General features: G+C 42.8%; 3 protein-coding genes across 6 annotated transcripts in view; all 3 read left to right on the top strand.

Annotated features, from left to right (window-relative positions):
• The window catches only part of CORO1C (coronin 1C), an 88,625-nt gene extending 67,719 nt beyond the window's left edge, over window positions 1–20,906 (top strand). For 2 of the 3 annotated variants that reach the window (XM_050749788.1, XM_050749789.1), the window contains exons 4-11: window positions 4,195–4,324; window positions 8,109–8,290; window positions 9,932–10,051; window positions 11,524–11,628; window positions 13,535–13,680; window positions 17,041–17,098; window positions 17,211–17,456; window positions 18,480–20,906. In XM_050749788.1, coding sequence (XP_050605745.1) covers window positions 4,195–4,324; window positions 8,109–8,290; window positions 9,932–10,051; window positions 11,524–11,628; window positions 13,535–13,680; window positions 17,041–17,098; window positions 17,211–17,456; window positions 18,480–18,599 — 1,107 coding nt within the window. In that variant the 3' untranslated portion in view covers window positions 18,600–20,906. The remainder of the gene's footprint in view (window positions 1–4,194; window positions 4,325–8,108; window positions 8,291–9,931; window positions 10,052–11,523; window positions 11,629–13,534; window positions 13,681–17,040; window positions 17,099–17,210; window positions 17,457–18,479) is intronic. The other variant, XM_050749787.1, reaches the window with a different exon arrangement.
• The window catches only part of SART3 (spliceosome associated factor 3, U4/U6 recycling protein), a 382,087-nt gene that overhangs the window by 232,241 nt on the left and 128,645 nt on the right, over window positions 1–21,201 (top strand). The window lies entirely within an intron of this gene.
• The window catches only part of SELPLG (selectin P ligand), a 304,877-nt gene that overhangs the window by 260,006 nt on the left and 23,670 nt on the right, over window positions 1–21,201 (top strand). The gene's annotated exons all lie outside the window — the stretch shown is intronic.

Genomic DNA, 21,201 nt, shown 5'->3' with positions numbered 1-21,201 from the left:
TTCTGGAGGCACTATGTGTGTGTCTGGCTCTGTGCTGAGGGTTAATTCCTTAAATCTCTTAGCACACTTCTCAGGCATAGGTACTAATGTTTTCTCTATGCAGTGATGTTTGCCAGGATCATCACAGTAAGTAGCCCAGGCAGGATTTGAACCAGACTCTGCCTGACTCCGGTGCTCACTCTCTAACCCTCTGTATCACACCACTTGGATTTGTTGTCTTTGATTTTCAGTCTGATAGAAGTCTCTGCTTTCTGTTAGACCATCAACTTCTCAAGAGCAGGGCCTGTATTTAGTTACCCAGTACTAGATGGGTTACAAGAAAATTTATTGTAACTCATTAAACGTGTTACAAGAAAGAGTTAACCAAGGTAGTAAAATGGGTTAAGTGCTTGTCTTATGTGCATAAACCTAGCCGAGGGAACCATTAAACCAGCTGGAGGTGAGGTAAAGAAGGAACACACAAAGTTTCCTTATTTTAAAAATTAATAAATGTTTTGCTTCATCATTAAAATTTTCTTTTAATCCAGGAAAAGATGATGGGGAGGAGCTAGAGAAAGGAAAAGGTTGAGTCCCCATTATGAGCTCTGCTTCTGCCCTCATATTTTAAGGTTGGAAATGCTGATTATAACCAAAGCCTCCCATCACTCCACATCTCATTAGTGATTTGGAGAACGCACTGGCTGTGCTCAGAGTTAGACACAGAAGCATTTTCAGTCCTTGCAAGGAAACCCAGCAGGCCATGGTTGGGGTGCCATCTGGAGATCGAAGGTGGTATTACCACTCTGTCAGTTCTAAGTGGGGTCACAGTGCATCTTGCAAAATGCATTTCCTGTTGAGTCACTAAAGTCCCATTTCATAATTGTTTTTCTGTTGACTTCATGCTTTGATCAAATTAATAGTCACTGTTTTCTGTGTGTTCTGTTCAAAATGTCAGTCCTGCTTTATATTCAAATAGTCAAGTTCAATGTGGAGTTGTTTCACTAATCATAAATTCTTGAACAAAAATAGTGCATATCAGGATGAAAGCTGACATGCAGTGCTGGAGGAGAGCAGATGCCCACATTCTCCACAGGGGAAAGAGGCCTGGGTCAAGGTCTGTTCCGCAGAGGATCCTTTTCCTTCTATGCTTGTTCACATCTGCCTTGCTTAAAATTTGCTGAATGATGGTGGGGCTTTGGGGAAATTAGGTGATGTTCTAAACTTGGGCCCTCAAAATGCAGGTTTATTTTTGCCATGATTTGCATAAGGGGTTATATTTAGCCTGGGCAGAATTGAGCTGTAAAAATGAACAAATCACTCAACTCATGACCTTTTCCCACTCTTCAGAATGGCAAACTTTTCTCATTTTTTTGCAGGACAGTTGAACTGAGCTGAACCCTAAACACTCATCCAGTCTAGATCTCTGCCTTCCACTAAGCAATTGAAAACAGACAATTGTTTGTCCCTTCTTTAAAGTTCCCACAAAGGAAAATTCTGTTTCTCACGTGTTCTAGTGTTGAACATGATTTTTCACTGACAAGTTCTTAAATTTTTCATGAGCTAGTTCCTCAAAATAATTTTCTGATGGTAAATTTACTTGTTTTAATCTTCATGTAGAAGATAATGATTTTAAACGTTAGCTTTTTCATAAGCTTAAATACTATTTAATATCTGGTCTTCTGTAGGGTTCTTGATGCTACTCAGCTTACCTGTAACTCAGCCCTTTTCTTAGAGGTTGTTTGTTTCTTAACCCTTTGAAACCTTTCTCTTCCATTGTTAAACGTAAAGTCTTTCATTCCTTCCACTCATACTTTCCCTGTCCCTTTCTCCCCCTGTGCCCAGGCATGTCCTCAGTTAAGATATGGTGAGTCTTCTGCACGTCTTCACCAGTAAAGAGGATTTTTTTTTTAAGTCACAAGTTTTATTGAGATATAATTCACATATAATTCACTCATTTAAAATGTACAATTCACTGATTTTTAGAATATTCACAACCATCACCACAGGCAATTATAGAAAATTTTCATCACCTCAAATAGAAACCCAAATCCTTTAGCTATCACCCCTCTACCTGTCTCCCTCCACACTCCCCAACACTAAGCAACCACTATTCTACTTTCTGTCTTCATGGATTTGCCTCTGCTGGACATTTCACATACGTGGAATCCTGCAATATGCGGTCTTCTATGTCTGGCTGCTTTCACTTTGCACAATGTTTTTAGAGTTTGCTCATGTTGTAGCATGTATCAATACTTCATTCTTTTTTATGGCCAAATAATATTCCAGTGTATGAATATGTCACATTTTGTTTAGCCATTTATCAATAGATGGATATTTGGGTTGTTTCCACCTTTGGGCTGTTACAAATAATGCTTCCATGAACATTCTTATACAAGTTTTTGCATGGACACATAGTTTCCATACTCTTGGGTATATCCCTAGGAGTGGAATTACTGGGTCATATGATAACTCTGTTTAATCATTTGAGGAACTGCCAAGCTGTTTTCCAAAGTCTGCCACCAAATGGTGGCTGTACCATTTTACATTCTCACCAGCCATGTACGCAGGCTCTGATTTTTTCACATGCTTATAAACACTTGTTATCTTTTTGTTTCTAATGGGCATGAAAAGAGAGCTTGTGGTTTTGATTTGCATTTCTGTAATAACTAATAATGCCAAACATCTTTTCATGTGCTTTTTCGCCATTTATATGTCTTCCTTAAATGTCTATTTAGATGACTGGCCTGTTTTTAAATTGGATTATTTGTCCTTTGATTGAATTCTGAGAGTTCTTTATATATTCTTGCTATAGGTCTCTTATCAAATGTATGATTTGCAAGTTATTTTCTCCCATTCTGTGGATTGTTTTTTCACTTTCTTGATAGTGTCCTTTGAAGCACAAAAGCTTTTAATTTTGATGAGGTCTAATTTATTTTTTTCTTTTGTAATCTTTTCTATAATACATGTTATAAAAATATTAAGTGTATTTTTATTTTCCAAGTGTAAAATTATAGAAAATATGTTTTAAGGCCGGGCGCGGTGGCTCACGCCTGTAATCCCAGCACCTTTGGGAGACTAAGATGGGCATATCATGAGGTCAGGAGATTGAGACAATCCTGGCCAACACGGTGAAACCCCGTCTCTACTAAAAATACAAAAAATTAGCCGGGCGTGTTGGCAGACACCTGTGGTCCCAGCTACTTGGGAGGCTGAGGCAGGAGAATGGCGTGAATCTGGCAGGTGGAGCTTGCAGTGAGCCGAGAACGCGCCAGTGTACTCCAGCCTGGGCGACAGAGTGATACTCCGTCTCAAAAAAAAAAAAAAAAAAAAAAAAAAAGAAGAAAAGAAAATATGTTTTAAAAATTACATCATCATCCCATCAAGAACCACAGACTTAGCTAAGTGTCTTCATCCCAATCCTTTTCTTGAGTGTTTCAATCATTTTGTATTTTTCTTTCAATTTTTTGCATGCTTCTAACTGGAGAGTTTTGAACTTCACAAGGAATTTAGAATAAAATCCCAAATAATATTAAATAAAAGCTGAGAGGTAATGTTTGCAGTCCTTGTTGGTATCCTGATCTCCGGTAACATATTACATTTTAAAAACAGCTGATACTTGGGAGGCTGAGGCAGGAGAATTGCTTCAACCTGGGAGACGGAGGTTGCAGTGAGCCGAGATCGCGCCACTGCACTCCAACTCGTTCAACAGTGTGAGACTCCGTCTCAAAAAAAAAAAAAAAAAACAGGCCGGGCGCGGTGGCTCAAGCCTGTAATCCCAGCACTTTGGGAGGCTCAGGCGGGCGGATCACGAGGTCAGGAGATCGAGACCATCCTGGCTAACACGGTGAAACCCCGTCTCTACTAAAAAATACAAAAAAACTAGCCGGGCGATGTAGCGGGCGCCTGTAGTCCCAGCTACTCGGGAGGCTGAGGCAGGAGAATGGCGTAAACCCGGGAGGCAGACCTTGCAGTGAGCCGAGATCCGGCCACGGCACTCCAGCCTGGGTGACAGAGTGAGACTCAGTCTCAAAAAAAAAAAAAACAAACAAACAGAAACAGCCTAGCACAGTCATTTCACAACATTCTGCCTTTCATCCACATATCACTGTATGTTCTGTTTATATAGAGCAAATCTTTAAAGTGGATGGTTACTGTAAATGTGTTAATGAAAGGCAGTAGCTTTCATGTGGATCATCTTTCTTCCTTCTCCAACAGGTATGGCAGATCCCAGAAAATGGACTCACGCTTTCCCTGACTGAACCTGTGGTGATTTTGGAAGGCCACTCAAAGAGAGTCGGCATCGTGGCTTGGCATCCGACAGCCCGCAATGTGCTTCTTAGTGCAGGTGAGAGCTGAGCTCAGCGGTCCTCCCCTTGTCTTCCACTCTTGTGGCTCTCTGAGTGGGGGGAAGCAAATGTGTTTTGGTTGTGTGCTCTATGGTTTTAAAGCAGATTATTAGGAAACCATGGTGAAGAGGATTGGGTGAGGTGCACTGCTCCCCCAGCCCACACACATACTTGTGTGTGTGTGTGCATGTGCGTGTCTTTCAGGGCCACTTTGACAACCTGAGGAAAGCTATGTATTTCCTGCTATAATTTCAGCAGGTTTCATGGTTCCTGCCAGGGTCCTCCATGAACCATAGTTTTGTTTATTTCTGATATGTAGAAGGTATACTTGGTTGGGAGCCAGAAACCCTGGGTTCTGTCTGTGGTGTTGCTGCTGGCTTTGGGAGACCCCATTAGGCAAATACGCTCCTTTGTTTTTAAAAAAAACTCATTTTCCCCTGCTATACAACTAGTATATATTAGTATATGTTCTCTATAGTATACACAAAAGGAAAAAAAAAATCACTTTTCATCCCACTACTCAGAGGGAAGATCATTATTACTTTTTTGATGTTTCTTTCTGAAAGGTATTTCTGTGCACATACATAAATTATTTTACACACAGAGATGGATTCATACACTTTACACATGGGCTGCTTTCTGTACTTGGTGGTACACTGTGACCCTTTTCAAGTGCCATTGAACACTCTTCTATTTTTAATGACTTCATACTAATCCATTTTCTGGATATACCTCATTTTACTTGATTAGTCCCCTATTTCTGGATATTGGTGTTGTACAGAAATCTTTTCCTTTATCTAAAATTGGAGATTTCATTTTCTTGTATGGAAGCAATACAGAGAGCATGAGGGAACTTTGTGGGATGATGGAAATATTCTATATCTTGATCATAGTAGTGGCTACATGAGTATATACATTTGTTGAAACTTGCCAAATATATGCTTAAGATAGGTGCATTGTATTGTATGCAAGTTATACCTTAATAAAAGTGGTTGCCAGGCACGGTGGCTCATGCCTGTAATCCCAGCACTTTGGGAGGCCCAGGCGGGTGGATCACGAGGTCAGGAGATCGAGACCATCCTGGCTAACACGCTGAAACCGTGTCTCTACTAAAAATACAAAAAAAATAGCCGGGCGTGGTGGCAGGCGCCTGTAGTCCCAGCTACTCAGGAGGCTGAGGCGGGAGAATGGCATGAACCTGGGAGGCGGAGTTTGCAGTGAGCCGAGATCGCACCACTGCACTCCAGCCTAGGCGACGTAACGAGACTCCGTCTCAAAAAAATAAATAAAAAAAAAATAAAAATAAATAAAAGTGGTTTATTTAAAAAGTGATACTAATGTTAGAGATAGAATTTTTAAAGGTCTTTCCCCTCACCAGTAAAAAGGAGGGGGGCGCAGTTCAGTTTTTAACTGGGAATACAGAATGTTTATGATTCACAGTGAGTTAAATAAAAAATTATAATGCCAAGTACCTATTGAAACTAAGGCCCACTTTTCAAAAAAGATGCCATGTTTTTTATAGTCACCATTGACTATACTTGGGAATGATTTTTGATGTTCTATTCAGAACCTCAGTCTGATTAAGGAGAGGAAAAAAATTCCGGAGCTGGAATTCCGTCATGGAAAATTTCCTACTACCTTTCTCATCAAGACTCAACATAGGGCAGCAGCAACAGACTGGTCTGCATTCTCCCTTTTACATGTGAAGGAGAATGGGTGATTGTCATGTTCTGCATATTTTTAGACTATGTGATCCAGCTGCCGGGGCTGAAGTTACCTGTTTGCCTATGTGTTTGCCTATGAGGAATAAGACAGAAGAAGGTTCAATTGTCCATCCCAGAGCGTAGCTTCAACTTTTTTTGTTTGTTTGTTTTTTGAGATGGAGTTTCGCTCTTGTTGCCCAGGCTGGAGTGCAATGGCTGGAGTGCAATGGCGTGATCTCGGCTCACCGCAACCTCCGCCTCCAGGGTTCAAGTGATTCTCCTGTCTCAGCCTCCCAAGTAGCTGGGACTACAGGCATGTGCCACCGCACCTGGCTAATTTTGTATTTTTAGTAGAGACGGGGTTTCTCCATGTTGGTCAGGCAGGTCTGCAACTCCTGACCTCAGGCGATCCGCCTGCCTCTGCTTCCCAAAGTGCTGGAATTACAGGCTTGAGCCACCGCGACCGGCCAGTTTCCTACTTCTAACCCTTAGGTAACTTAAGTATCCTGGATATTAGTGGCTATTTTTTCTAAATGATTTCAAAATTGCTTTATTGGCAAGAATCCACCTCTAGGATGTCCTTCCCGTATTTTGCTTCATCCTTGAACTAACATCCTAGGAGCAACACATGCTGCCTCTTTTTTTTTTTTTTTTTTTTTTTTTTTTTTTTTTTGAGATGGAGTCTGGCTCTATCACCCAGGCTAGAGTGCAGTGGCGCGGACTCGGCTCACTGCAAGCTCCGCCTCCCGGGTTCACGCCATTCTCCTGCCTCAGCCTCCCAAGTAGCTGGGACTACAGGCGCGCACCACCACATCTGGCTAATTTTTGGTATTTTTAGTAGAGACAGGGTTTCACCGTGTTAGCCAGGATGGTCTCCATCTGACCTCATGATCTGCCCACCTCGGCCTCCCAAAGTGCTGGGATTACAGGCATGAGCCACCGCGCCCGGCCAGCAAGCAACACATGCTGCCTCTTTTTAAAGGGACCTGGAGGCGTGAGGCAGACCCTTGAAGGAAGGAAAGAGTTGGTGAGCTGAAGTGGTGACTGAGTTGACATCATGGGCCTCTTTCAGAATCCGTTTCTGAATCCATGTAGCTACTTGATTACAGTTTGGGCTTCTCACCATGATCAGAGCAGTCTTGGTCTATTTTTCTCTTCATTTAAAGGTACAGCTCTGTTGTGAGCAAACAGGCCTTACTCTTGGCTTTTTCCCTTCCACTGTTGCACCATACTTTAATATCCCAAAGCTGTGTCTTAGAGCCTCACTGATTTGAATAACCTGCCACCCAGAGTTTTTATTGAGTGCCCTAAACAGTTATTTAAACCTTTTATTTTTAGTTTATTTGGCAGAGAAATAAGCTATATTCGCCCTGATGCTTGTTTTACTAGAAAAGGAAACTTGAAGTCACTTGGGTCTACCAGCCCAGTTAACTCTTTAAAGAAAATAGGGTTCTGTTTTGGTTTTTTCTTTGTTTTTGTTTGGTTGATTGTTTCATATGAACCCAAACTTAACAAGTTGCAAACTTAACAAGTTGTGTTTTTACTTTAACACCTTTATTTGTTTTTTGTTTTTTTTTTGAGACGGAGTCTCGCTGTGTCGCCCAGGCTGGAGTGCAGTGGCTGGATCTCAGCTCATTGCAAGCTCCGCCTCCTGGGTTTTTACGCCATTCTCCTGCCTCAGCCTCCTGAGTAGCTGGGACTACAGGCGCCCACCACCTCGCCCGGCTAGTTTTTTGTATTTTTTAGTAGAGACGGGGTTTCACCGTGTTAGCCAGGATGGTCTCGAACTCCTGACGTCGTGATCTGCCCGTCTCGGCCTCCCAAAGTGCTGGGATTACAGGCTTGAGCCACCGCGCCCGGCCCCTTTATTTGTTTTATACAAACTCTTTCTTTGTCACTTCAGTTTTTAACTCTCTTAGTAAGTAGGGCCTCTAGTAGGGTCTCTGACAATCAGCCGCATCTTTTCTCTCTCTCTTTCTCTACATATACACACATATATTCTCACTGTATCTGTAGTTTTCTGAGTGTGTTGTATAGGTGTTTCTAATCTTCTAATCTCTGATGGTTTTGCCTGTTTTAGGCTGTGATAATGCCATTATCATCTGGAATGTAGGAACAGGGGAAGCCCTTATAAACTTGGACGATATGCATTCAGATATGATTTACAATGTGAGCTGGAACCGGAATGGCAGTCTGATCTGCACAGCTTCCAAAGACAAGAAAGTGAGAGTCATTGATCCCAGGAAACAAGAGATAGTTGCTGTGAGTATTCCTAGTATGAAAACTCAGTAGTCGGGGCACTTGAGTGAGTGTGAGCTCTTTGCTATTTAAGGCAGGCAGCAGTACTGGTCAGTGGGACCCTGTTGTGTGTAGACACTAACTGTGAATAAGAAAAGGCTTATAAAGGCTTCTGTCTCCCCAGTTGTGCTTCTCTCCAGAGTTGTAAATTTTCCAGCTTTTACTCAAGTCTCTCACTTTGTAGCCTTTTTTCACAAAGAAATAGTTTGTATCAGTTCACTAGAGTCCTTAAGAGTTTATAAGTCTTTTTTTTTTTTTTTTTTTTGGAGACAGAGTCTCGCTCTGCCGCCCAGGCTAGAGTGCAGTGGCGTGATCTCGGCTCACTGCAAGCTCCGCCTCCCGGGTTCACGCCATTCTCCTGCCTCAGCCTCCCGAGTAGCTGGGACTACAGGCGCCCGCCACCTCGCCCGGCTAGTTTTTTTTTTTTTGTATTTTTTTATTAGAGACAGGGTTTCACCGTGTCAACCAGGATGGTCTCGATCTCCTGACCTCGTGATCCGCCCGTCTCGGCCTCCCAAAGTGCTGGGATTACAGGCTTGAGCCACCGCGCCCGGCCGAGTTTATAAGTCTTGATCAATTAAACCAATTGGCTGCATTCCTGATTTTGCAGCTTAGTATTGAATATTGATGAATCAGTTCCTCACCCTTTTCCAAACACAACTGTTAAAGATGCAGCAGGTGGCCGGGCATGGTGACTCACGCCTGTAATCCCAGCACTTTGGGAGGCCAAGTTGAGTGGATCATTTGAGGTCAGGAGTTTGAGAGAGACTAGCCTGGCCAACATGGTGAAACGCTGTCTCTACTAAAAATACCAAAAAAAAAAAAAAAAAAAAAAAAAAAAAAAAAGGAGCCCGGTGAAAAGCAACAGGTTCTCTCATCAGCTTAATGTCTTAGTTTCTGCCAACCAAACTGGACCCCAACAAAATCACATACCCTGACAAAAGATGGACATTCGGGTCTTCAGTCAGTGTTGAAACTACACGTAGTGAGTCTGAGAAGGCCTCACTTGCCACACTCTGAGGCCCTTCTTGGGATGTGGTTATTCTTTGGCAGCATTTCTTTTCAAGAGTTGGGCGATGATAGTAGCTGGTGCTTACTGAGCCCTGGGGACTTGCCCAGCCCTTTGTAAAGTGTTTTCTCCACCCGACATCTTCCAAGGGTTGTCCTAGTGCATTTATTAAACTACCAAGTCAAGGAAGGAGTTAACTAGATAAGGCTTCTTTCTGCCCTATGATATTGGTAGAAATGGTAGGGCGTACCTAATCTTATGTTATTATCCTTGAGAAACAAACATTCGTCAGGGTCCTTTCATGTGTTGGATTTTCGCAGTGCATAGACTTGGGTTGGCAGCGGGTTATGGTGGAGAGAGTGAGGCTTCTGAGTCAAATCCTGGCACTCTTGCTGCCTCACGGAGCGGCCTTGGCCAGATCACATAGTATCTCTTTGTTTCCTCATCTGGGGAAGGGGGATGGTTAACACTGACTTCCCTCCTACACCCAGGTGAACATGAATGGCAGTGGGTGAGGTTGGATCTATGCCTGAGTTTCCCCACTCACCTTGTCTTCTTGCAGTTTAATGTGTGGCATGTGCCTTTTTGCTCTCCAGGAGAAGGAGAAAGCACATGAAGGAGCAAGACCCATGAGAGCCATCTTCCTGGCCGATGGCAATGTCTTCACCACTGGGTTCAGCCGCATGAGTGAGCGGCAGCTGGCTCTCTGGAATCCGGTACGCCCTCCCCAGCTTTTCTGCTTGCTTTCACTTGAGTTTTCTGTCTGTTCTGAGCAGGTCTTCCGGTGAGTAAGTAGATTATGGGATTCTTAGTGTAGTTTTCTAAACGCCTGCTCATCTTAAATTGGATGTGAAGTTCTTATCCTCATTGGAGACTTACTGGTAAATGTATTTCAAAGACATACTTTTGATAATCCTGAAGAGGCTGTTGACTATATTTTTTAAAAAGAACGTATGAAGAATCTAGTGTTTTGGATTTGGGAAATAAGTTCATATTTCATAAATAATATGATCAGTTGTTTAAATCAAAATAGTCATGCTTGGGAAAATGTTCATAATTAGCTTAAGTGGGGAAAAATACAACATACATAGAATCAGCTCAATCTCAGTGTGTACATGTGTGGAAAGGAAATAGATCAAAATGATAATAGCTTCTGCCACCCACTGGGCTGTAGGATTTTGGAATATGGAATGATTTTTATGTTCTATTTTATATCTTTCAACTTTTTAAAAGCACACATATTTTATAATTTAAAAAGTACTTTTAAAAAATAAAATAGGGTGGGCACAGTGGCTCATCCCTGTAATACCATCACTTCGGGAGGCTGAGGCAGCTGGATCACTTGAGGCCAGGAGTTGGAGACCAGCCTGGCCAACATGGTGAAACTCTGTGTCTGCTAAAAATACAAAAATTAGCCAGGGGTGGTGGCATGTGCCTGTAATCCTAGCTCTCATGAGGCTGAGGCAGGAAAATCGCTGGAACCTGGGAGGCGGAGGTTGCAGTGAGCCGAGATAGCACTACTGCACTCCAGCCTGGGCAACAGAGGGAGACTCAGTCTTAAAAAAAGAAAAAGAAAACAGTAACAAAGGAGAAGGGCGCTCTCATCATTGTCATGAAATCACATTGATGGGCCGGGCGCGGTGGCTCAAGCCTGTAATCCCAGCACTTTGGGAGGCCGAGACGGGTGGATCACGAGGTCAGGAGATCGAGACCATCCTGGCTAACACGGTGAAACCCCGTCTCTACTAAAAAATACAAAAAACTAGCCGGGCGAGGTGGCGGGCGCCTGTAGTCCCAACTACTCGGGAGGCTGAGGCAGGAGAATGGCGGGAACCCGGGAGGCGGAGCTTGCAGTGAGCCGAGATCTGGTTACTGCGCTCCAGCCTGGGCGACAGAGCAAGACTCCGTCTCAAAAAAAAAGAAAAAAAAAAAAAAAAAAAAAGAAATCACATTGATGTATGCGTGCATTATGTTGTCCAGTCAGTGAAATTTTTAGTGAATTGGATCTCATTTAGCATCCCTGTTGCTGTTTCCATGTATGAGTATTGTATGTGCATAGTTCAAACTTCTATTATTCTAGGAAAATGGCTCGCTTGATTAGGATAGAAGAATGTCTAATAAGGTCATAAAAATTTATTTTTAAAAAAATGTATACACACACATATATGTATTATTATCTTCCCCCCAGAAAAATATGCAGGAACCAATTGCTCTTCATGAGATGGACACTAGCAATGGGGTGTTGCTGCCTTTCTATGACCCTGACACCAGCATCATTTACTTATGTGGAAAGGTAAACAGTAATTTTGATGTTTGGTGGTAAATCCTATAAGTGGAAACATTTATCCTTCAGAGATTTAGAGGAGGGGCAATGTGTTGTATCTGTTTACTTTTTCTAATTTGTGTGTGTATGTTATAAGCTAAGGACAGATAATTTGGTATTTTTTAGGTCTTGAGACTGGACTGTGTGCAGCTTGCCAGTTGTGCAGTGATAACACGCCATGTTCCATACTTTTGACTGAAGCAGGGGTTGGGCTGGAGTGTTGGGGAAAATGCTCCAATCAGGGCGCTCTTGTGAAAAAAAGAAGACACACTGGTGTTTCATTTTCACCTAGCAGTGCTACCTGATTGGTGATTTTAGATTTATCTGTACTTGTGTCAGGGATGGGCAACCAGTTGGCCACATCGAATGCTGAAATTTGTTGGATAACCCTAGATGAGCATGTGTATATTAGTACCACACACCATAGACTTGGAAGGAGAATGGTGCTTTGTGGATGCAAACTTTTGAGGGCCTCAAAGACTCTCCAGAGGGTTCTTGTTTCTGGGGGTTCAGTGCCAGGGCCCTGGGCTTGAAGATACGAGGCCTGACTAAAGCTCAGGGGTGATAACAGTTATAGGGAGACTCCACACTGAACTCCAAAAACCTTCCTCCTGCCTTATGAGCTCAGCATGCCTACACTGTGGGTAGCTTTATGATTTCATTTTTTAAGTGGGAACCTTATAATTCCCCCCACCTTTTTTTGTAGGCTCAATTTCCCTTAGAACTTTTTGTAGTTGAAATAATTTAATAACAGTAGAGCTGTTGTGGTAGTCCCTAGACCTGTTAGATAGCCCTAGCCCTTCGCTGGGTGGTAAAGCTGGTAATGTTTGCTTTTCATAGTTGATTGAGCATGCTGCAGACCTGCTTTACATTTTTATAGGTCATTGTTTTAGAAACAGAGATCTTGTCTGTTTCCTTGAAAGCCATTTTACTGCAGATGTTAACAGGTGTTAAGTACATTTACCTTGCCATTGTTGCCCTTGACTGAATTAAAACAAACAAAATGAGCAGTTACTCAGATATTAGTAACATTAGATGGAAAATTCTTTTGGGTATGCAGAAATGACTAGTAAGGGTTTAGCTTCTTTTCCATTGCTTTAGATATCTCAATCATTGAGACAAATGGAAATCATGAGAACTGGGAGCACTGTTGAGGCATGATACCACCTAGCTATTTTTGTCTTCTTCTTTCTTACATATATGTATATCTCCTCTCTGCCAGACAAGATTGCCATCATTGTTCAGGTTGGTGTAACTGTGTGACAATTATTTGTACTTAGACTAACATATGCTTCAGCACTTAAAGATATCTGACTCTTCTAAGCAAGAAAGTAGTAGAATTGTACACATTGCTATGAGATGGCACATTCTGAGGATACTCACTAAAACTGAGTTTCTTCATTAGAAAAATCTCACTTTTTATCATCAACTCAGTGCCTGGTATTGGTGCCCTTAGGTCTGTGAACAGCATTGCGTTATACTTAAATCAATAATTGCATTCTCAGCAATTCTCTTAGTCTTTGTTTGTTTGTTTGTTTTTCGAAGTTGAATTGCAATGTAGCTGTTTGGCAGAGGCATTAACGTTTTTGCCCTAACCCTGGCCTGGTGCCGAGGCTCAGGGGAGTAAAATTAAAGCCTTTTGTAGGAGGCCAAAGAGACCACTTAAAAGGCATGCTAGCATTTGATAAGTGAGGGGTTACTTTGTGAGGAAAAGAAACTGTCATATGCTTTGGGCAAGCCTCTTTATGAGGAAGAAAAGGTCAGCTACTGAAGTGGGGTCCCAACTAATGCTGGGTTTATAGAGGAAAGAGACACCCACGTAATCCAGAGGTTTCAGTTAACAATCAGACACAGACTTGTCTCTGGTTTCTTACAGGGTGACAGCAGTATTCGCTATTTTGAGATCACGGATGAATCCCCGTACGTCCACTACCTCAACACATTCAGCAGCAAGGAGCCTCAGAGAGGGATGGGTTACATGCCCAAGAGGGGACTTGATGTTAACAAATGTGAGATTGCCAGGTAAAGAATCGAGATTGTCAAGTATTCTAGGTTGGTGTAACTGTGTGACAATTATTTGTACTTAGGCTAGCATATACTTCAGATCTTAAAAATATCTGACCATTCTGAGCAAGAAAGTAGTAGAATTGTACCCATTGCCGTCAGATGGCACTTTCTAAGGATACTCACTAAAACCGAGTTTCTTCATTAATAAAAAATCTCACTTTTTTTTTTTTTTGAGACAGAGTCTTGCTCTGTTGCCCAGGCAGAAGTGCAGTGTTGTGATCTCGGCTCACTGCAACCTTCACCTCCCTGGTTCAAGCAATTCTCCTGCCTTAGCCTTCCAAGTAGCTGGGATTACAGGCACCCACCACCACACCCAGCACATCTCACTTTTTATCATCATTTGAATGCCTGGTGATACCAGAGCAATACAGCTACAAGACATTCTATGAAGCCCATGTCTTTCTATCCTTGTGTGTACTGTGGAATTAGTACCTCATTTCCTGCCCAGATAACTGAAGTGCAGCAATTAAGTGGCATAGCTGGGGTGTATTGCACACCTACTGAAATAGTGAAACGTGCTGGGCTTCATAGAATGTCTTGTAGCTGTATTGCTCTGGTATCACCAGGCATTCAGATGATGATAAAAAGTGAGATGTGCTGGGTGTGGTGGTGGGTGCCTGTAATCCCAGCTACATTTTTAATCTTCAAACTGAGGCCATGGTCAGTGTTCCCTGGTGGGCAAGTAGGGGAGAGCCTGGCTCGGGGATGGAAAAGGGGGCAGTTTTCCTACCCTATGAGTGGAAGAACCAGAATCAGAACTGTATTTGGGGCCCCACTGGTCCTAAAATAGAGAAACCAAAGGTCCTACAGTGGGGCGATAGGTTAGCTTGATTTAGGAAGTTCAGCTATGATTTAATTTCTACCTCTCTGTACTACTTCTGATTTTTAAAAAATTCATATTCTAAATGCTGGGCTTCCTAAGGGACAGGCTTTTTTCTCATGCTAGTCAACAAATGTACCCTCTGAGACTCAGTGACCACTAGCCATTTCAACCAACAGAATAATTAGCATTACATCATCACATGTAGGGTCATACCAAACATTTGTATAACACTGTGTTTATACGGACTTTTAAAAACTTGCTGTTCTGGTCTCACAATTAAAGAATTGATGCTTATGTCTTTCAAAATAAAAGTAAAAGAATTTTTATAAGCCCCCTTTTTATATTAATCTCTAGTAAAAATACAAAAATTAGCTGTGTGTGGTGGTGGGTGCCTGTAATCCCAGCTACCTGGGAGGCTGAGGCAGGAGAATCCCTTGAACCCGGAAGGTGGAGGTTGCAGTGAGCCGAGATGGTGCCACTGTACTCCAGCCTGGGCAACAGAGTGAAACTGTCTCAAACAAACAAAAACAAACAAACCAAAACTTTCTATGGGAGTTTTTGTTTGTTTGTTTTAGTTAGAATAATGAAGGAAAGCTGTTACAGATAATTGAAAATTGTGGTTTAAACCAAACTAATCAAAATGTGGTTCAAAATAGACTGAATTCGAGTTTATGATTACATCCAGTATTTCAAAACACATTTGTTGTCATCTAAAAGTTCCACATACTATAAACACAGTTGTTTGGAATGTCTCCGATTTATGAAGTGTTTCTTGAGCATTTATTATATGGCAGGCACTGTGCTAAATATGCTACTTGCTACCTCTTACTTTTCATAACAATCCTATGTGGTAGGTGTTGCTTTTATCCCCGTTTTATGGATGAAGAACTTAAGGCTTGCTGAGGTTGTCTCACACTCATGGGTTTTAGTAGTACAGCTGGAAGTCAAAGCCAAGTCAGTCTTTTTATTCGCTATACTAACCACAGAATTTTCATTAAATCGGTCTTTAAAAATGTTTTTGGGCCAGGAGTGGTGGTTCATCCTCTAATCCCAACACTTTGGGAGGCCAAGGTGGGAGCATCACTTAAGCCTGGGAGTTCAAGAGCAGTATGGACAATCTAGTGAGACCCTGTCTCTACAAAACATTAAAAAAATTAGCCAGGTGTGGTAGTATGTACCTGTGGTCCCAGTTACTCCAGAGGCTGAGGTGGGAGGATTTGCTTGAGCCCAGGAGGTCAAGGCCTCAGTGAGTTTGTGCCACTGCACTCCAGCCTGGGCGATAGAGCAAGACCCGGTCTAAAAAAAAAAAAAAAAAAAAAAATTGTTTTTGGTTTATTTGGGACTCTTGGTTTTTGGTTTAAATAGTAAAGAGGCACATTTGACACAACCTTCCCTTTAAAGAGGACGATGGTTTTATAAACCTTTACCACTCTGAGCTCTACTCAGCTTTTGTTCCCCTGATGCGTTAGAGCAATGTATCTGCCAGGTTGTCTTCAATGGACTCCTGCCCAGTATCAGATGCCAAAGACTGCAGGTTTCCAGGAGAAATGAGTTTCACTGGTTTTGCATATTTGATGTGGCCGTGTCTTCTCTGACTTAAACTCTTGGAATTCAAAAAACATTTCACCAGCAGCATTGACGCCCACACTCAACTCCCCCCTTGCACACCAGCCATTTGATCTGGTGATCTGGTCAGAATGCTCACTAAGGCCACCTCTTTTGCCAGGAGCTTTAGAGAGATTTTTTTATTGTTTCCCATCTTGACTGACAAAGAAAATTGGCTTGACCTTATCAGAGTCATCATAAGAGAAGTCATTTCTGGTCTGTTTAGTTCTCTTGTACAATACAAACAAAAATGTTTTACCTTTCTTCCCCATTACAGAGCTCTTTGCTCCCTTCTTCCAATATTACAGTGCAAGTTGCTTTACATTCTCTTTCCACATTTTGGATAGTTTCACATTTTTTCTTGAGTGTCATGTACGAGGTGGTTTGCTTGGAAGGGAAAATCATAATCCTACGATTTTTTTTGTTTGTTTTCTAAAAGTCATATTTATACTTACACATGTTCAACCACCTCAAGCTGGCAGAAGACCTCGTACCCACGTTGCATTGTAGATACAGTCTAACAGATGTGTGTTCTTTCCTGTATGTTGACATGGTAATTTTTTCACAAGTGAGTCAGTTTCAGTGTTGCTATTATTTCTACCAGTTTGTCTGCCCCCCAGATAATTGGCATCATACATACACAAGACCTCTACTCATGGTTCTTGTCTCCAGTCTGCCATTTCCTAGCATAGTGACTCTCAGCTTCCGTTCTGTCATCTGTCAACTAGGAACACTAAGTTCTGCCTATTCCCAGGGTGGATCAGATGCAGGGATGGGTAAAGAGGCACTTGACATTTCAGACAACATTGTAGAAAACTCATTATTCATCCTGTTAGTCAACCTCATATTTCACTAAATGCAACTTTGCCTTTATTTCCCCTCTGAAGATTCTTCAAACTTCATGAGAGAAAGTGTGAACCTATTATCATGACTGTTCCCAGGAAGGTGAGTGCTCAGTTTTCTAGACAATCCATGTTTTAAACAAATGTAAAAATGAAATTCAAAAATCCCAGGCCTTTCTTCTTCCTTACCCGTGGGTGCCAAATGTCTCTTGTAGTCTGACCTTTTCCAAGATGACCTGTATCCTGACACAGCGGGGCCAGAGGCCGCGCTGGAGGCAGAAGAGTGGTTCGAGGGCAAGAATGCAGACCCAATCCTCATCTCCTTGAAGCATGGGTATATTCCAGGCAAAAACAGGGATCTCAAGGTGGTCAAGAAGAACATTCTGGATAGCAAGCCCACTGCAAACAAGAAGTGCGACCTGATCAGCGTCCCCAAGAAAACTACAGACACAGCCAGTGTGGTGAGGACCACTGACTGGAGTGCAGGAGTGCTTGGCTGGTTCGGGCTTTATCGTCTGGAAAGCCCTTGTGGTCCAGGGCGTCGGCGAGTACTGTCCCAGCTGGGTGCACGGGGGTTTTCAGTAAATGAAAAAGTGGGAGAAGGTCCTTGGTCACGTGATGGTGGTGGTTTGTGGCCACACTTGCCTCCTTTAACAGAGTTAAAGCTCCTTTAGCCCCATTAAAGGAACCAAGTGTGGCCACAAACCACCAAGATTTGGATAGGTATCAATCTTCCTTCTCTGATTTGGGTAGAAATAAAATATCATGGGAGCATGGGGTCATAGGCACCAGGGAGAGGAAGTCCCTGGAAGGAGGGAGTGGCAAGTGTTCAGATGTAGCTAAGTGGTTACAACAGAAGGATCTGGCTGTGTGGGGTTGGCAACAAGGGGGATTTAGGCAAGAGCCCTTTGGGGTGAAGGGAATCGAGCCTGCCTTTGACTCGCTGTGGCCACTGGAGAGTGCTGCTGTTGCCAGGAGAGCAGGTTCTGGGTAAGAGAGGAGGAGTGGACACACAGGGCAAGGGTTTCCCTCCCAAGAAGGAGCCTCCCTCACAGATGGCAGGAGCTCTGTAGCCTCTGGGAGAGTCAGCCCTCGCTCTGGTCAGATAGAAGTTACTCTTGATGGAATGATTGGGGTGGTTGTGATGCAGGGCACTCTTGAAGGAGCCTGTTTTGTCCTATAGTCTAATTGGGACCCAGGAGACCCTTTATTTGAGTAAATGCACAGGCTTCGGGATCAGAAGTGGCACTGTGACACTGTGACACAGTCGCTTTGCCACGGGGTTTCAGATAGATCGGCCAGTGCTCATTGGGTTCAAAGCCCCAGATGCAGTAGGGCTTTGACGTCTCTTTTCAACTTGGTAACTATGGCTTGCCGTTTGCAAAACAGAAAACTGCATTTTGTATCTTACAAGTTTTGAACTGTGTTGAACTTTGTTTACTGCATTTTAATCACTGCCTCCTTTTTTTTGTTTGTTTTCTTAGCAAAATGAAGCCAAGTTGGATGAGATTTTAAAAGAGATCAAATCTATAAAAGACACAATCTGCAATCAAGATGAGCGTATTTCCAAGTTAGAACAGCAGATGGCGAAGATAGCAGCCTGAAGGTCCCACCCCCACCCCTACAAAAAAATGGGAGCAAGAACTTGTGCTTGGGAGCTGGTTGTTGGTGTGGTCCTAGGGAGGGCGGAAAGGGAGGCACTGCCATTTGGAGACATTCCATTTCAGAGTTGTCAACCAGCCATAGGCCACATTCCAGTAAGAACTCAATTTGTCTCCCAAATTTGCAGAAACAAAACGTGATTTAAAAGCTGAGCTTTTTATCAGAAAGCTTTTTTGATGTTTTAAGTGTTATGTGACTTGTTGAACTTTTTAAAAAGTGCTACTTTTAAAATCCCAGATACTCTGAATTTTAGAAAACAAACTAATTCTGATTGTGTCGTGCCCAAGTACCCTTTTTTTTTTTAAACGAATAGGGACCAATGCCACATTGCTTTTTATATTTCTTTCTTTTTTAATGTTGCCAAAACCAAAAGTAGCTTTGTTTTCCTTTGTATTTTGCTACTTTGCAGTATTTGTGTGTGGTTTTTTTTCCTTAATTTGAAAGGGACAGCACTGTGTATGTTTATAAACTAAATGAAAATAAGATATTATTTTGTATAAACATTCATCTGAGAACAATCAAAGCAGTAGCCACATGGTGCTGGCTCCTTTGCAGCACAAACCTGGTCATTTTGATGACTGTACAACAGGAAGACTTGAAAAATCACGTGGATTCATATTACCACCGCTCTCATTTCATGGAGTCTTCTGATCAAAAAAACTCACATCGTATTTCTTCCTTTCCTTTCTCTTTTCTAGAAATCGGGTGTTTGTACCAGAATGGAATTTTGCTTCTTGGTTATCCTGTGCTTCAGATGATTATAATCTAACCCAAACTAGCATGTGTTTCTGCAGTTTGTTACACACCTAGGATCTATTGCATTCATCACTTTAAACATCATGTTTCAGGTTTTGGTCAATACTTGACAAGGGTGCCCGGGACAGGAAGACGTGTGTACTGCTGAGTGTTCGTTCTTGCCCTTTTCAGCAGCTTGCCCAGCTCTTGAGTACAGTGGTGGGGACTAAAAATGAGGGCATTCGGAGAGGGGTATTTGCCCTGGGTGATCCTGTGTCCCCGTGCTGTCCCCATGCTATGTTGGAGGAGGAAGTGGCTCTTCTTCCACCAACAAAGCTCCTGCTCTACCCTCTTCCTCACATGTGCTGCGACCTGTCTCAGGGCTCTCCCAGCCATTCCTTCTTTCCTGCCTGCCTTTTAGCTCTAACCACATTAAGCTAAGATGAGGCCAGAGGGTGCGATTGAATGAATATTGAGACTGAGGAGAATGATCGAGAGTGAAGCAGAAACAGGAACGCAGACCTCTGCTGTAGCTTTAATGTGTACAAACGTGTCCCTCTGCACAACTAATCTGCCCCACCTCTCCATCTCTCACCAAGGCTGCATCAAAGCACAGAGGCTCCCCGGACTTGGAGGGGGCCAGAGACTGAGCTCTGGTTGCCTGTTCATTCCTCGGTTAGCTAGAACTTTGCCCCATTTCCAATTTCTTATAGTACATGCTTGGGAAACAAGATGTAAGGAGCCTCTGTTTTGGAAGGGCTGTCTGTGATTGAACGTGAAATGTGTAGTGCCATTGGGACCATGAAGGGAATTCTTGCACATGCTCGTGCTGGTGTGGGCGTGGGACTGGTTGGAAACGTCTGTATTCAGGGAGCCAGGGTGAGGGCAGAGTGTGGTGGCAGCTGAACTTGGAGTAATGCCCGTATAGAAAAAGGACCATGTTCTTATCCAGCCAATATTGGGAGTGCTGTCTCCACAATTTCAGGGCATCTGAATGTTTGATGTGGTTTCGTGTGTGTGTATGTGTGTGTTTAATATTGAAGTGGATCATGAGATGTAAAGAAAACAATAATGACAATGAGTTATATTCAAACCTGTATTTGTTTCTTTATCAGTGTAATCTGCTGAGGACCTTTGTGTCTAAGATTCAGAAATGTTTTAAGGTTCTGATATCGAATTAATGAAGTAAACAAAGTTGTTGTTGATGGTGGTGAAACACCGTAGGGCATGTGGTTCAAAGAGAAGCAGGAGGCCAAGGGAAAGTTACCCTGATATTAGTTTGTAGCTTATGACTTATTTAATGAATAAGCCCAGCCAAGCTCAGAGTAGGCGCCCAAAGCATTGTGGATTATTTTCCTGTTTTGTCTTTTTTTTTTTTTTTTTTTTTAAAAAAAGCCCTGACATCCCGCAAGAGGACAGTGAATTATTCCTACGTCGGCTCTTATAGAGTGGCCATAGTGTTCTGTCAAAACACTTGCTTCCATTTTCAGAGATAAAAATCATTGATTACAAAATGGTGTTTGTGTTTATTTCACACCTTGGCTGTCTGTGAGGCAGCCCCCACCTCTCTGCCTGACATAGCTTCTCTGACTTTGGTGGATGAGCACGGAGGCATACTTCTCGCTGGGGGTGAGTACAGGGGAAGCGCGTGCGGGTGGCTCAGCTCAAGTGCAAGTGAGGTCTCCAAGCCAGTTAAGCACTGTGTTTTGGCTTCCAACAGACCTGGGCCTTTGGATCCTGCCTCAGACCTTTGCCAGCGGTGTGTCCTGGGATGGGGTTCCTAATCCCTGTGAGTCCCTTTTCTTGCGA

The sequence above is a fragment of the Macaca thibetana genome, chromosome 11, assembly GCF_024542745.1.
Source record: "Macaca thibetana thibetana isolate TM-01 chromosome 11, ASM2454274v1, whole genome shotgun sequence".
NCBI classification, from domain to species: Eukaryota; Metazoa; Chordata; class Mammalia; order Primates; family Cercopithecidae; genus Macaca; species Macaca thibetana.
Note: the sequence above shows the minus strand (reverse complement) of the source record. Positions and strands in the feature narration are given on the sequence as shown.